Here is a 15,638-nt window from a genome sequence, read left to right as displayed (position 1 = left end):
GCGTGGGGTGCCTAACATTCCTGAATTCATTTAAACCTCACCCCACCTCATTAGCCCCATTTTACAAAGAGGAGATTATGACAGACGGAGGTTAAGTAATTTGCTGAAACAGCAGGCGTGTAGGGGCCTGCCTGTCCTTTTCTGCCTCTTGAGAGCCAATCCCATACAAGGACCTTCTCTTGCCAGGCATTTCAGGAATAGCTCTGCAGGCCCCTGGGGTCTCACGTGGGGCAGGGCCCTGGCTGAGCCCCTTCCAAGCTTGCCCAGCGCACCTGCGGTGTGTTTCCCTTCAGCATCCTTGATCTCATGCCGCCTCTGAAAACTCCCCAGGGAGGCAGGGCAGCTATAAGGCCTCGGGTTTTCAGATGGAAATGGAGCCTGCAGAGTGCTGGGTAGTTGCTCAAGATCCCACACTGTTGAGGGTGGAGTGGGGACCAACACCCATGCCCTGGGCCCTGGGGCCACACCGTGGACTGGCCAGGTGAGCCTGGTGCCCTGTTCCTGCATCCTCCTCCTCCGTAGGCCCCAACACCAGCTCTAGACCAGCCGCATTCCCTCTGCAAAATGCCCAGTGCCTAGGCCTGCTAAGCCCCAGAGCAGGAAGAGCCAAAGGGGTTTAGGGGCCTCCTGGCAGTGGGGAGCAGGAATGGGGTGGGCAAGCAGGGCAGGCTGTCAGCTCACGGGGCCTCTGTTTCCAGGTTGGTCCAGCCAGTGCCTGCAGGACTGGGGCCCCTTCTTCTCCCTGGCTGTCCCCAGCATGCTCATGATCTGCGTTGAGTGGTGGGCCTATGAGATTGGGAGCTTCCTCATGGGTACGTGGAAGAGCATGGGGGGGGCGCAATGGCATGTGGGCGGCTCACCCAGCCCAGAAGCCCCCTCCCCAGGATGGCAGCTCACCAGCCCCCTTCCAGCTTCACTGGCCAGGCCCCCCAGGCTTGGACCCAGAGAGCACCACTGCCCAGCGGGGCTGATCCGTCTGTTGCTGGTCTGCCTCCCCACTAGGCTGTGAGCATCCAGGAGGCAGGCTTGGGCCTTTCGTGCCTGAATCCCAGCACGGGCCAGGTGGAGCAGGTGCCCGTGGGAGGTGGCTGAGGCACGGAGGAGTGAGAGATTGAGCTGGTTTGCAGGTGTGAGCAGAGGTCTGGGCTTGCCAGTGTGAGGCTCCCACCTGCTGCCTTGTGTGTGCTCATTAGAGCACTCGGTGAAGTGAGGACGCTAGGCAGCCTGAATGTGAGAACCCCTGCCCTGCCCCGCATTTGCAGATGAGAAAACGGGGCCCCAAGAACAGAGGAACTCCACAAATAGAAAATCAGTGGGAGGGCCAAGAACCGAACTCGAGTTGCCGGACCCTGGTCCCGTTCTCTGTCCCCTCCCTCACACTGCCACCCTGAGTTCATCTGGAAAGACAGACCACACAGGGAAGCCTGCAGAGGCCTCCGGGTCACTGGGCAGAATTTTCCTAACAGGCTGAAGGCCAGGCAGGAATGTCTTTTTGTTGTCATTGTTACCAATCTGCCCTTCAAAATCAGCCGGGCTCAGTGGCTCATGCCTGTAATCCCAGCACTTTGAAAGGCTGAGGTGGGAGGATCACTTGAGGCCAGGAGTTCGAGACCAGCCTGGCCAACATGGCGAAACTCTGTTTCTACAAAAAAATACAAAAATTAGCTGGGTGTGGTGGCACCACCTGTAGTCCCAGCTGCTTGGGGGCCTGAGGTGGGAGGATCACCTAAGCCAGGAGGTGGAGGCTGCAGTGAGCTATAATTGTGTCACTGCACTCCAAATCAGGCAACAGAGTGAGACCCTGTATCAACGAAAAAAAAAAAAAAAAAAAGCCTGAGTCCCCAAAACAAAGCAGCGTCCTGTCGGCGCAGGGTCTGGGTGTCTGGGGCTGCGGGTCGGGCTCACGGTGGGCCTCTCCTCTAGGGCTCCTCAGCGTGGTGGATCTCTCCGCCCAGGCTGTCATCTATGAGGTGGCCACCGTGACCTACATGGTAAGGCTCCTGCAGGGGTGCCTTCCCCACATCCCCCACCTGATGGCTGGAGGTGTCATAGGAGGGGGGCAGGCTGTCACCTGAAGCTGTCTCTGTCTCCCGAGGGACCCCCCCCGGGCCTCTCGTGCCCACAAGGTCCAGACCTTGCTCAGCTTATGCCAGGGCTCACACACAGGTGCCCAAAACCTGACCACCAAGGGTGATATTTCACTCACAGATGTTGGAATTTTAAAAATTAATTAGTATTATTTTAAAATTGGGAGATTTCACATCACAATCTTATTTTTGGATTTTCTTTAAAAATGCACATTCCAGGCTGGGCACGGTGGCTCACGCGTGTAATCCCAGTACTTTGGGAGGCTGAGGCGGGCGGATCACAAGGCCAGGAGTTCAAGACCAACCTGGCCAATATGCTGAAACCCCATCTCTACTAAAAATATAAAAAGTTAGCCAGGTATGGTGGCACAAGCCTTGTAGTCCCAGCCACTTGGGAGGCTGAGGCAGGAGAATCGCTTGAACCCAGGAGGCGGTTGCAGTGAGCTGAGATTGTGCCACTGAACTCAAGCCTAGGCAACAGAGTAAGACTCTGTCTCAAAAAAAAAAAAAAAAAAAAAAAAACACATTCCATTGAGCAGCAGGCCCACATTCCTGCACACTGCAGTTGGCCAGAGCTGGGTGACAGCGTCCCCAGCAGGGCCATGGGCTCTCCTCCACCACAGCCCCCACCTCCCCTCTACTCCCCACAGAGACACAGCCATCATCTTGCTTACACAGCCCATGTCGCTCGGGTACGCATCTGCATGTTATCCCTGACCCCAGCTTTAAGCAAAGGAATCACAAAAATCTACATTACAAAATCCATTTAGAGATTCTTATTTTTGCAAATGGTTTCTGCTGAAATCTCTTTTTTCTTACAGGGAGCTTTTCTGGGACTAAGACCACAGTCACCTCTTTAAAATCTGTTTACTCATTTGATTTTGACAACACAGTGATTTCGGTTGCAAGGCCCGCCTGCCTGTGCTGCCTCTGATGGCGCAGGTGGTGGTGGGACTGGTTGGCTCACTGGGGGTACCCCCACCCTTCTCCCAGCCCCAGCCCTCCCTGCCTCATTGTCAGCAGCAAGAATGTGACATGCCTCTTACGCTGCATGCCTGAGATCTGCTCTGCCTTCCCGCTCCCGTCCCTCTTGGCCCAGGCTGGCTCAGGACTCCAGGGGTTGGAAGGTGGGCCCACTGACAGTGCTTTCTTATCTTTGATCCCAGATTCCCTTGGGGCTCAGCATCGGGGTCTGTGTCCGAGTGGGGATGGCTCTGGGGGCTGCGGATACTGTGCAGGCCAAGCGCTCGGCCGTCTCGGGCGTGCTCAGCATAGGTAGGTGGAGTCCTCTCCTGGTGGGCCTTCAAACGTTGGCCTGAGTCACCAGCCTGGGCCACAGGAAGGCTGACATGGTGGAGGCAGGGCTGGCCTCGGGAGCTGCCAGGTTTATCTTCCAGGCCTGCTGGACCTGCCATCTGACCCAGGTCAGCCTCTGCTGATAAGCTGACAGCTGCCCCTCCCTGAGCAGCAAGCGTCCCTCTCACCACTTTCTCCCCATCCCCAGTCACTCCTTCCCTGCTGCTGTGATTCTGGGACTCTTCTGGAGACAGCTGGCTTCTACCACTTACCTTAGAGCAAAGCCTGACTCTTTGAAGGCCCTTCCTGCCCAGCACTCTCCTTCCAGCTGTCCAGAGTCCTTCTGCAAGTCTGGCCCTCCCAGCACCCCCATGAGCTTGGCAGCTGCCAACCTACTCTGGAGAAGGAGCCACTCGTGTCCTCTTGACATCATGGCTGTGCTTTCTGAGACCGGAAGGCTCAGACCGGCTTCCCTGTAGAGAAAGCAGTGGTTCTCAGGCTGTAACCTGTGCAGGAATCCCCTGGAGGGCTGGTCACAGATTGCTGGGCCTCACCAGCAGGCTTTGGTTCAGTAGGTCGGAGGCAGGGTCTGAGAATCTATTTCTAACAAGTTCCCACGTGATGCTAATGCTGCTGGGCCAGCGTGCCGCCCACTCTGAGAACCACTGGAGTGGAAGCTTTCTCCACACTGCCCTTCCTACAAGGCTGTCTAGCCCAAATGAACGCCTCAGATGCGGGGGACATGAAGGCCTGTGACAAAAGGCACCTGGCTGCAGAGGGCTGGGCTGACTTACACTGACGTAAGGCCCAGCCCTTTGCTGATCTGAGCAAGGGTGCTTCCTGGCTTGGGGTCTGTCATTGCTGCACCTTTTGTCTCTTCCAGTTGGCATTTCCCTGGTCCTGGGCACCCTGATAAGCATCCTGAAAAATCAGCTGGGGCATATTTTTACCAATGATGAGTAGGTAATCAGTTTTCTGTGCTGACTTTTGGAAAATGTCAAAGTGGTTCCCAGTGTGTGCTCAGATTTATCACATGCCTAGCTCAGTGCTGGGCCCAAAGGAAGGAGAAAGAGCCCAGGCTTGGCTCTCACTGAGAGGAAGCCAACCTCTGTCTGTCCACCTCAGGCCTTTAGTGCCTGTCCATAGACAAGAGGCTAATTGAAGGGCAGTCCAAAATTGTGGGGGCTCTTCTGAAGTTTTAGGTGTGACCCACAGACACAGAAAACTCTGGGCTAGCAGTGCCAGTTACATTTGTGTGGGGCAACTACCTCTATTCCAAAGCTTTTTCTTGTGGGGGTGGGGTGTGGAACAGAAGGGATATAAATGGGTCTCAAAGGATACATCTGTGTCTTAATGCTTTCTCATTTCTTCTGCAGAGATGTCATTGCCCTGGTGAGCCAGGTCTTGCCGGTTTATAGTGTCTTTCACGTGTTTGAGGCCATCTGTGTAAGTACCACTTTGATCCAAAGCCTGACTCCCCAGAACATGATTTATGTACTTGTGCCCTCCCCAAGACCTCGCAGGGCTGTGAGATGAACTTGTTAATACACGTGAAGGGCTAACTGTATAGTAAGTGCCCAAAGTATTTGCTGATAATAGTTCCATTCTTATTTCAAACAGTGACTTCCCTCTTCTTCTGCAATTTACACGAGCTCAAAAGTGAATGCAGATTAGCAAAGAACTGAAAAATTGCAGCAGTGTAAAGCCACAAATCTTTTTCTTCCGGATTCCTCATGAGCTGGGACCATGACATTGACCTGTGCCCCAGGCTGGCCAGGAGCTGAATGGCAACCACATCCTGTTGCCAGCACAGAGGGACATTACTACAAGGGAACAAGCTCACCCAGAACATAGAAGGAACTGGACTTTCTGCTCCTTTGATCACTAAAGGACAGGTGTCATTTAACACAGATTTGAATTATGTGATTTTTTTTTTTTTTTTTTTTTTGAGACAGGGTCTCGCTTTGTCACCCAGGCTGGAGTGCAGCAGTGCAATCATGGCTCATTGCAGCCTCAACCTCCTGAGCTCAAGTGATCCTCTCACCTCAGCCTCCTACGTAGCTGGGACTACAGGTGCATGCCACCACATCCAGCTAATTTTTAAATTTTTGTATTTTTTGTAGAGACAGGGTCACACTATGGTAGGTGGAATCCTTTCCTGGTGGGCCTTCCAATGTTGGCCTGAGTCACCAGCCTGGGCCAGAGGAAGGCTGGCACGGTGGAGGCAGGGCTGGCCTCAGGAGCTGCCAGGTTTATCTTCCAAGCCCTGGCTGGCCTCGAACTCCTGGGCTCAAGTGATCCTCCCATATCAGCCTCCCAAAGTGCTGGGACTATAGGCATGAACTACTGTGCCCAGCTATGATTTTTTAAAAACACGAGAAAACAACAAAACGCAAAACACTAAACTCTTGCTTAATAAGCAGAATTTGAACTCATAGCTCTCCTACTTTGCATCTGGAGTTAAGTGAATTCTTCAGGAACACACCCCTTGCATACATTCCCATAGCTCTGCAGAAGGATATGCCCTTAATTAGCAACACTGGCACACTCCAGCCCTTTCCCTACCTGGGGAAAAAACACTTGCATAACAATTACCAACTCATTACAAATCTACTGAAAGAAATCATATTTACAGAGGATTTTTCCAAAGGCCTCTGTGTACTCCATCCAGTTCGCAAACTATTCTAGGATTTATTTTTGAATATAGCTGGGCATTCAGAAAGCGACAAGCTCGGGCCACATGTTCTTAGCCTCAGCAGAAATGCCTTCTCTGGGCTGTGTTCTGGCATCATATTTGTGGCCTTTATCAAGGAACATTAAACAAAACTACTTTATGGAGCCCATTATTGCTTTTGTCATAGGATACTATTTTTTTTTTTTTTTTTGAGACAGAGTCTCATTCTGTCACCCAGGCTGGAGTGCAGTGGTGTGATCTTGGTTCACCGCAACCTCTACCTCGTGGATTCAAGTGATTCTCATGCCTCAGCCTCCTGAGTAACTGGGATTATAAGCATGCACCCCTACGCCTGGCTAATTTTTGTATTTTTAGTAGAGACGGGGTTTCACCATGTTGGCCAGGCTAGTCTCAAACTCCTGACCTCAGGTGACCCACCTGCCTCGGCTTCCAAAAAAGCGCTAGGATTACAGGTGTGAGCCACCGCACCTGGCCTGGATACTGTTAAAAGACACTATTCATACTTTTTCTCTAGTGTCTGGGTGAGACCACACCTGAGAAATCATTCTTGAAATTGAAAGCTAGGAATAGCTTTGCTTTTTTCTTTTTTTTTTTTTTTTTGAGACAGGTCTCACTCTGTCACCCAGGCTGGAGTGCAGTGGTGCCATCTCAGCTCACTGCAGCCTCGACCTCCTGGGCCCAAGCAATCCTCCTACCTCAGCCTCCTGAGTAGCTGGGACTACAGGTGTACACTACCATGCCTGGCTGATTTTTTAAAGATTTGTACAGATGGAATCTTGCCATGCTGTCCAGGCTAGTCTTGAGCTCCTGGGCTCAAGCAGTCCTCCTGCCTTGGCCTCCCACAGTGCTGGGATTGCAGGCATGAGCCATGGCACCTGGCCCAGCATTTCTTAAGAAATTAAGTATGCCTCCCCTTCCAGGGGGCAGTACTTCTCTAGTCACTTGGCTACCAAGAAACTCCGAGTCGGGTTTACAGGGAACAGTTACCAGGGCCTGAGGGCTTGTGTATGTGCAGCCCATCATTTTTCCCCCTGGCTAGTCAGTTTTTTCTTAATTTATATTTTCCATGAGCCTTATTTTTATATTTTGTAAACTTTTAGTGAGTTATAACTTACATATGATAAAATTCATATGTAAGTATACAACTCAGTGATTTTAAATGAATTTAGAGTTATGTAACCATCACCACCATCTAGTTTTACATCACCCCCCAGAATTTCCTGGAGACTGTTTTGTAGTTAATCCCTGCTCCCATCTCCTGCCCTGGGCAATCTACTGCATTGCTTTCTGTCTGTATGAACAATTTCATATAAGTAGGGTCATATGATATGCAGTCCTGTGTCTGGCTGCTTCTCCTTAGCATACTGTTTTTGAGGTTCATCAATGCTGCAGCATACGTCACTGCTTCATTCCTTTTATTACCGAGTAGTTCCATTGTATGGAAATACCGCCTTTGTTTATCCATTTATCAGTGGATGGACATTTTGGTGTTTCTAGTTTTTGCTATCATCAATAATGCTGTTTAGAACGTTCACGTGGAAGTCTTTGTGTGGATTTATTTTCATTTCTTTTAGTATAGTCCTGGGAGTTGAACTGTTGGGTCAAATGATTTTATTTTTAGCTTTTTAAGAAACTGCCAGCCAGGTGCAGTAGAGCTCATGCCAGCATACCAGTGCTGGTAATCCCAGCACCTTGGGAGGCTGAGGTGGGAGGATCACTTCAACCAAGGAGTTTGAGACCAGCCTGGGCAACATAGGGAGACCCTATCTCTACAAAAGTTTTTAAAAATTAGCTGGGGGGTGGGGGGGTTGGCGCACACCTATAGTCTTCGCTACTTGGGAGGCTGAGGCAGGAGGATTGCTTGAGCCCAACAGTTCAAGGTTATAGTCAGCTATGATTGTACCACTGCACTCCAGCCTGGGCAACAGAGTGAGACCCCCATCTCTAAAAATAAAGTAAAATAAAAAAATTTAAAAAGTCACGGTATAACCCAAATTCACCTAACCTTTCTATTATTTTGTAGGAGTTTTATAGTTTTACATGTTGCTTTTAGGTCTGTGGTTTTAACTTTTGTAAAACAGGATATCTAAATTCATTATTTTGTACATGGATGTCCAGTTGTTCCAGTACCATTTCTTGAAAAAAAAACTGGGCTTTCTCCAGTTGCCTTTGTCCCTTTGTCAAAATCAGTTGACTGTACTTGTATGGGTCTATTTCTGGGCTTTCTCTTCCATTCCAGTGATCTTTTTTATCTATTGTTTCACCAATAGAATCATTTCTAGGTATCCTTGGGGAACTGGTTCCAGGACCCTGCAAGGTACCAAAATCCACAGATGCTCAAGTTCCTGATATAAAACGGCAGAGAATTTGCATATAACCTATGCCCATCCTATGAATTTAAATCATCTCTAGATTACTTATAATACCTAATACAATGTAAAAGCTATGTAAACAGTTGCTATGCTGTTTATTTTTTTATTGCTGTATTATCGTTTTTCAAATATTTTTGATCCATGGCTGGTTGAATCCATGGATGCAGAACCTGGGGTATGGAGGGCTGGCTATATACTTAACACTGCTGACCTGTACACTTAAAAACAGCTAAGACAGCACATTCTATATGTATTTTATCAAAATTAAAAGAATTTTTTTTAATCAACCCTGACATAAAGTATTGATACAAGGCTGGGTGCAGTGGCTCATGCCTGTAATCCCAGGACTTTGGGAGGTTGAGGCAAAGGAGGTCCTCACTTGAGTTCAGGAGTTCGAGACCAGCCTGGCCAACATGGCGAAACCCTGTCTCTACAAAAAATACAAAAATTAGCCAAGCATGGTGGCACATGTCTGTAATCCCAGCTACTCCAGTGGCTGAGGATGAGAATTGCTTGAACCCGGGAGGTGGAGGTTGCAGTGAGCCAAGATTGCGCCACTGTACTCCAGCTTGGATGACAGAGCAAGACTCTGTCTCAAAAAAATAAATAATAAAAAAAGTACTGATACGAGAAGTAACTGAGCTAACATGTATGAAAGTGTCTGAAACACAGTAGCCATTTAATAGACATTAGGGTTGACTATAATGCCACAGACAAGACCTTGTGCACAACTTTACCATGCTGTCTTGATTACTGCAGCTTTACAGTAATTCTTGAAATTGGGTAGTATCACTCCTCCAACATCGCTTTTCTTTGTAAATGTTGTGTTTTGAGTCTTTTCCCTTTCCACATAAGCTTTAGAATCAGTTTGTCAATATCTACAAAACAAGCTGCTGGATGGCTTTTCCTTTCTTGTTGCAGCCATCCCAGTGGGGATATGCCTCTATGTCACTGTGGTCTCAGTGTGCATTTCTCTAATGATGAGCCCCTTTTTGTGTGCTTATTATTCATTCATATGTAGCCTTCAGTGAAATTTCTATTTTAGTCTTTTGCCCATTTTAAAAATTAAGTAGGCTAGGTGTGATGACTCAAGTCTATAAAACCATCACTTTGGGAGGCTAAAGAAAGAGGTTGGCTTGAGCCCAGGAGGTCAAGACCAGCCTTGGTGACATGGCAAGATAACATCTCTACAAAACATTAAAAAAAAAAAAAAAAAGCTGGGCATAGTGGTGCATATCTGTAGTCCCAGCTACTAGGGAGGCTGAGGTGGGAGGATAGCTTGTGCCCAGAAGTTCAAGGCTGCCATGAGCTATGACTGCACCACTGCACTCTGGGCTGGGTGACAGAGCAAGACCCTGTCTCTTATCTACAAAATAAATAAAACAAATTTTAAAAATATGAAAATATAATATTTGGTAGCTGGTTGTATTTGCTTGCTAAGTGCTTTGGTTTGAATGTGTCCCCCGAAGTTCATATGTTCATGTAACAGTGTCGAGAGATAGAACTTTTTTTTGGTTGTCTTTTTGTTTTTTTGAGACAAAGTCTCACGATGTTGCCCAGGCTGGTCTTGAACTCCTGGCCTCAAGCAACCCTCCTGCCTCAGTCTCCCAAAGTGAGCCCTGTCGTTATCTTTTTCCTTTGAGACGGAGTCTCGCTCTGTCTCCCAGGCTGGAGTGTGTAGCACGATCTCGGCTCACTGCAAGCTCCACCTCCCGGGTTCATGCCATTCTCCTGCCTCAGCCTTCCGAGTAGCTGGGACTAAAGGCATGCACCACCTACACCTGGCTAATTTTTTTTTTTTTGTATTTTTAGTAGAGACGGGGTTTCACCGTGTTAGCCAGGATGGTCTCAAACTCCTGACCTCGTGATCCGTCCACCTCGGCCTCCCAGAGTGCTGGGATTACAGGCGTGAGCCACCGCGCCCAGCCTTAATGTCATTATCTTAAGAGCGGGTTAGTTATTTCAAGAGTCGGTTCCTGACAAAAGGATGAGTCTGGCCCCCTTCCCCTCTTTCTTGTGTGCTCTTTTGCCCTTCAGGCGTTGGGATGATACAGCAAGAAGGCCCTCAACAGATGTTGTCACTTGATCTGGGACTTCCCAGCCTCCAGAACCATGAGCCAAATAAATTTCTGTTCATTATAAATTACTCAGTCTATGGCATTATGTTATAGCAACACAAAATGGACTAAGACACTAGCACTGCCATAACAAAGTAGCAAAAATTGGATGGCTTACATAACAGAAATTTACTGTCGTACAGTTCTGGAGACCAGATATCCTAAATCAAGGTGTCAGCAGGGTCATACTTATACTTCCTTTGAAGGCACTAAAGAAGGATCTGTTCTGGGCCTCTCTTCTAGCTCTGGTAGCCTCAGGGGTTTCTTGGATTGTAGATGGTCATCTTTTCCCTGTCTCTTCAAGTCTTCCTTCCATGTCTGTCTCTGTCCAAATTCCTTTTTTTTTTTTTTTTTTTGAGATGGAGTCTTGCTGTGTTGCCAGGCTGGAGTGCAGTACTGCAATCTGGCCTCACTGCAACCTCCACCTCCTGGGTTCAAGCAATTCTCCTGCCTCAGCCTCCCAAGTAGCTGGGACTACAGGTGCGCACCACTATGCGTGGCTACTTTTTTTTTTTGTATTTTAGTAGAGACGGGGTTTCACCATGTTGGCCAGGACAGTCTTGATCTCCTGACCTCGTGATCTGCCCACCTCGGCCTCCCAAAGTGCTGGATTACAGGTGTGAGCCACCGCACCAGGCCCAAATTCCCTCTTTTAATAAGGACACCAGTCATATTGGATTAGGGCCTACCTACCTTAATGACTTCATCTTAACTTGATCGTCAGCAAAGGCCTTATTTCCAAATAAGGTAACATTCACAGGTACTGAGAGTTAGAATTTCAACATCTTTTGGCTGAACACAGTGGCTCACACCTGTAATTGCAGCACTTAGGGAGGCTGAGGTGGGCAGATCACCTGAGGTCAGGAGTTCAAGACCAGCCTGGCCAACATGGTGAAACCCCATCTCTACTAATAATACAAAAATTAGCTGGGTGTGATGGCACACACCTGTAATCCCAGCTACTCAGGAGGCTGAGGCAGGAAAATTGCTTGAACCTGGGAGGTAGAGGTTGTAGTGAGCCAAGGTTGTGCCATTACACACCAGCCTAGATGACAAGAGCGAAACTCCACCTCAAAAAAAAAAAAAAAAGGAATTTCAGTATCTTTTGTTGGAGACACAATTCAACCCATAACATTTATTATTAGTTATAAGAGTTCTTTATATATTCTAGATACAAGTCCTTTATCAAGCTTTATGATTTGCAAACCCAGGCTGTGGCTTATTTTTTTAAATTAAATTTTATTTTTTAAATTCACAGATAAATATATTTATGGTATACATTTTTTTCTTTTCTTTTTTTTTTTGCTGTTTTGGTTTTTTTGTTCTTTGTTTTTTTTTTAAGACAGGTCTCACTCTGTTGCCCAGGCTGGAGTGCAGTGGCACCATCATAGCTAACTACAGAACTCCTGGGCTCACACCATTCTCCCACCTCGGCCTCCCAAAGTGCTGGGATTACAGGCATGAGCCAATGCACCCAGCCACTATGTCTGTATATATGTAAACATTTCACTATGTTTAGACATTGTGAAATGGCTAAGTCAAGCTAATTAACATATGCATTACCTTACATAATTCTAATTTTCTTGTGGTGAGAACATTTAAAATACACTCTTAGCAATTTTCAAGTATACAATAGTTATCATGTTGTACAACAGGTCTCTTAAACGTTTTCTTCCTGTCTAACTGAATCATTTTCTTAATGGTATCTTTTGGGCTGCAAAAGTTTTTACTTTCAATGTAGTCCAATTTCGTAATTTCTTTTATGGCTCATGCTTTTGCTATTTTATACATAAGAACTCTGCCTAACCCAAGGTCACAAAGATTTTCTCCTCTGTTTTCTTTAAAAAGTTGTAATTTTAAGTCTTTCTTACATTTAGGTTTATGATCCCTTTTTTTTTTTTTTTTTTTTTTGAGATGGAGTCTTGCTCTTTTGCCCAGGCTGGAGTGCAGTGGCACAATCTGGGCTCACTGCAACCTCTGCCTCCCGGGTTCAAGCGATTCTTCTGCCTCAGCCTCCTGAGTAGCTGGGACTACAGGTGTGCGCCACCTTGCCCAGCTAATTTTTGTATTTTTAGTAGAGATGGGGTTTCACCATGTTGGCCAGGCTGGTTTCAAATTCCTGACCTCATGATCCACCCGCCTTGGCCTCCCAAAGCGCTGGGATTACAGGTGTGAGCCACTGCACCTGGCCTCTGATCCATTTTTAGTTCATTTTTGTGTATAATATGAGGTAAGGGTTTAAATTCATTTTTTACATACGGATATCCAATTGTCCTGGCACCATTTGTTAGCACATGAAAGACTCATTTCTCCACTAAATTTTCTTGGAAACACAGTTGAAAATCAACTGACCATAAATGTAGTGGTTTACTTCTGAATTCACAATTCCTTTCCATTGATTTATGTCTATGCTATGCCATTGTGACAGTCTTAATTACTGCAGCTTTACAGGGAGTTTTGTAATCAGGTACTATTAATATACCAACTGTTCTTTTCTGTCCCCAAACTCTTTTGACTCTTTTAGGTCCTTTGCATTTTTGTAGGTATTTTAGAATCAGCCTATCAATTCCTACTAAAAAGCATGCTGGGATTTTGAAAAGAATTGTGTTGAATCTATAGATCAATTTGGAGAGACGTGTCATCTTAACAATATTGAGGCCTCCAATCCATGGGCACAGAATGTCTCTAGTTATTTTGAACTTCTTCATCTCGGCAATGTTTTATAGTCTTCAATGGACGAATCTTATACTTCTTTTGTTAAATTTATCCCAAAGAATTTTATTCTTTGGATGCTACTGTGAATGAAATTGTTTTCTTAATTTCATTTTAGATTGTTCATGTTTATAAAAAATCAATTGAGTTTTTGATTATTGATCCTTTATCCTGTGACCTTGTTCTAATAGTTTGTGTGTCTGAGCTCCTTAAGATTTTCTACATGTAGGATCATGTCATCTGTGAATAGACAGTTTTACTTCTGCTTTCCAATTTGGGGAGAACCTCCAGTACAATGTTGTTTTGTTTTGTTCTGAGATGGAGTCTCGCTCTGTCGCCCAGGCTAGAGAGCAATGGCGCGATCTTGGCTCACTGCAACCTCCGCCTCCTAAGTTCAAGCGAATCTCCTGCCTCAGCTTCCCAAGTAGCTGGGACTACAGGCACGCAACTCCGTGCCTGGCTAATTTTTATTTATTTTATTTTATTTTTTTAGTAGAGACGGGGTTTCACCATTGGCCAGGGTAGTCTCCAACTCCTGACCTAAGGTGATCCACCCTCCTCAGCCTCCCAAAGTGCTGGGTTTACAGGTGTAAGCCACTGTGCCCAGCTCTCCAGTACAATGTTGAATCCAAGTGTAAAGAGCATACATCTGAGCCTTGATTCCACTATTAAGGGGAAAGTATTCAAAGTATTCAGTCTTTCTGTGTTAAATTTTATCTGTAGGATTTTCCTAAATGCCCTTTTTCAAGTTGAGAAAGATCCCTTCTAATCCTAGTTTGTTGAGACATCTCATGATTGGGTGCTAGATTTTGTGGAATGCTTTTTCTGCTTCTATTGAGATAATCATGTGGTTTTGTTCTTTATTAATATGGTGTTTTGTATTAATTGATTTTCAGGTGTTATACCTTGCATTTCTGGGATAAACCTCTTTTTTTTTTTTTTTTTTTTGAGACAGAGTCTCACTCCATCGCCAGGCTGGAGTGCAGTGGCATAATCTCGGCTTACTGCAATCTCTGCCTCCCGGGTTCAAGCAATTCTCCTGCCTCAGCCTCCCGAGTAGCTGGGATTACAGGCACATCCCACCACACCTGGCTAATTTTTGTACTTCTAGTAGAGACGGGATTTCACCATGTTGGCCAGGATGGTTTTGGTCTCCTGACCTCGTGATCTGCCTGCCTTGGCCTCCCAAAGTGCTGGGATTAGAAGCATGAGCCACCATGCCCGGCCCGGATAAACCTCTCTTGATCATGGTGTATATATTTTCTGTATATTACTAAACTTGGTTTGCTAATATTTTGTTAAAAATTCTGAGTCTGTGTTCATGAGGAGTATTTGTAATTTTTATTTTTTGTTATCTTGATCTGGCTTTTGTGTAAGGGTAACATTGGCTTTACAGAATGAGTTTGGAAGTATTCTCTCCTCCAGTACTTTCTAAAAGAGTTTGTGAAGAATTGGCATTATTTGTTTAAATATTGAATACAATTCATTGGTAAGGTCATGCCGGCTTTGGCTTTTGTCAGAAGAGTTTAAATTATAAATTCAATCTATTTACTTGGTATAGGTCTATTCAGATTTCCTATTTCTTGTTAAGTTAGTTTCAGTAATTTGTGCCTTTCTAGGAATTTATTCATTTCACCTTAATTGTTTAATTCCTTTGCATGAAGTTGCTCTTCATATTTCCTTTAATTTTCTTCTTTATGGTCAGCAGTGATGCTCTCATTTTCATTTCTGATTTTGGTAATCTATGTCTAACTCTCTTTATTTTTTGGTTTTATTTTACCAAGATCAGATCCTTGGTAAGCGTGGGTCAATTTTATGGATCTTTTCTTTTTTTCTTTTCTTTTTTTTTTTGAGATGGAGTCTCGCTCTGTTGCCCAAGCTGGAGTGCAGTGGCACGATCTTGGCTCATTTCAATCTCTGCCTCCCGAGTTCAAGCGATTCTCCTGTGTCAGCCTCCTGAGTAGCTGGGACTACAGGTGCCCACCACCACGCCTGGCTAATTTTTATATTTGTGGTAGAGACGGGGTTTCACCATGTTGGCCAGGCTGGTCTCAAACTCCTGACCTTATGATCTGCCCGCCTAGGCTTCCCAAAGTGCTGGGATTACAGGCGTGAGCCACTGCGCCTGGCCAATTTTATGGATCTTAAGAACTAACTTTTGTTTTTATTAATTTTCTCTGGTTGTTTATTTATCTTAATAGGTACATATTAGATGTATATATTTATGGGGTACATGAGATATTTTGATATGGCATGCAATGCCTAATAATCAGGATAAATGGGGTTTTCATCACCTCAAGCATTAATCATTTCTTTGTGCTACAATCAATCCAATTATACTTTTATTTTAAAATGTATA

General features: G+C 45.9%; 1 protein-coding gene across 3 annotated transcripts in view; it reads left to right on the top strand.

The window, feature by feature from the left end:
* SLC47A2 (solute carrier family 47 member 2) overlaps positions 1 to 15,638 on the top strand; it is a 36,512-nt gene that overhangs the window by 9,179 nt on the left and 11,695 nt on the right. For 2 of the 3 annotated variants that reach the window (XM_054458461.2, XM_054458460.2), the window contains exons 9-13: positions 699 to 812; positions 1,924 to 1,991; positions 3,254 to 3,362; positions 4,267 to 4,342; positions 4,760 to 4,829. In XM_054458461.2, coding sequence (XP_054314436.1) covers positions 699 to 812; positions 1,924 to 1,991; positions 3,254 to 3,362; positions 4,267 to 4,342; positions 4,760 to 4,829 — 437 coding nt within the window. Of the gene's footprint in view, positions 1 to 698; positions 813 to 1,923; positions 1,992 to 2,737; positions 2,780 to 3,253; positions 3,363 to 4,266; positions 4,343 to 4,759; positions 4,830 to 15,638 lie in introns of all 3 variants that reach the window. The other variant, XM_054458458.2, reaches the window with a different exon arrangement.

Source organism: Pongo pygmaeus, chromosome 19 (assembly GCF_028885625.2).
Source record: "Pongo pygmaeus isolate AG05252 chromosome 19, NHGRI_mPonPyg2-v2.0_pri, whole genome shotgun sequence".
NCBI lineage: Eukaryota > Metazoa > Chordata > Mammalia > Primates > Hominidae > Pongo > Pongo pygmaeus.
The sequence above is the reverse complement of the archived record's forward strand: the minus strand, read 5'-3'. Positions and strand labels throughout refer to the sequence as shown.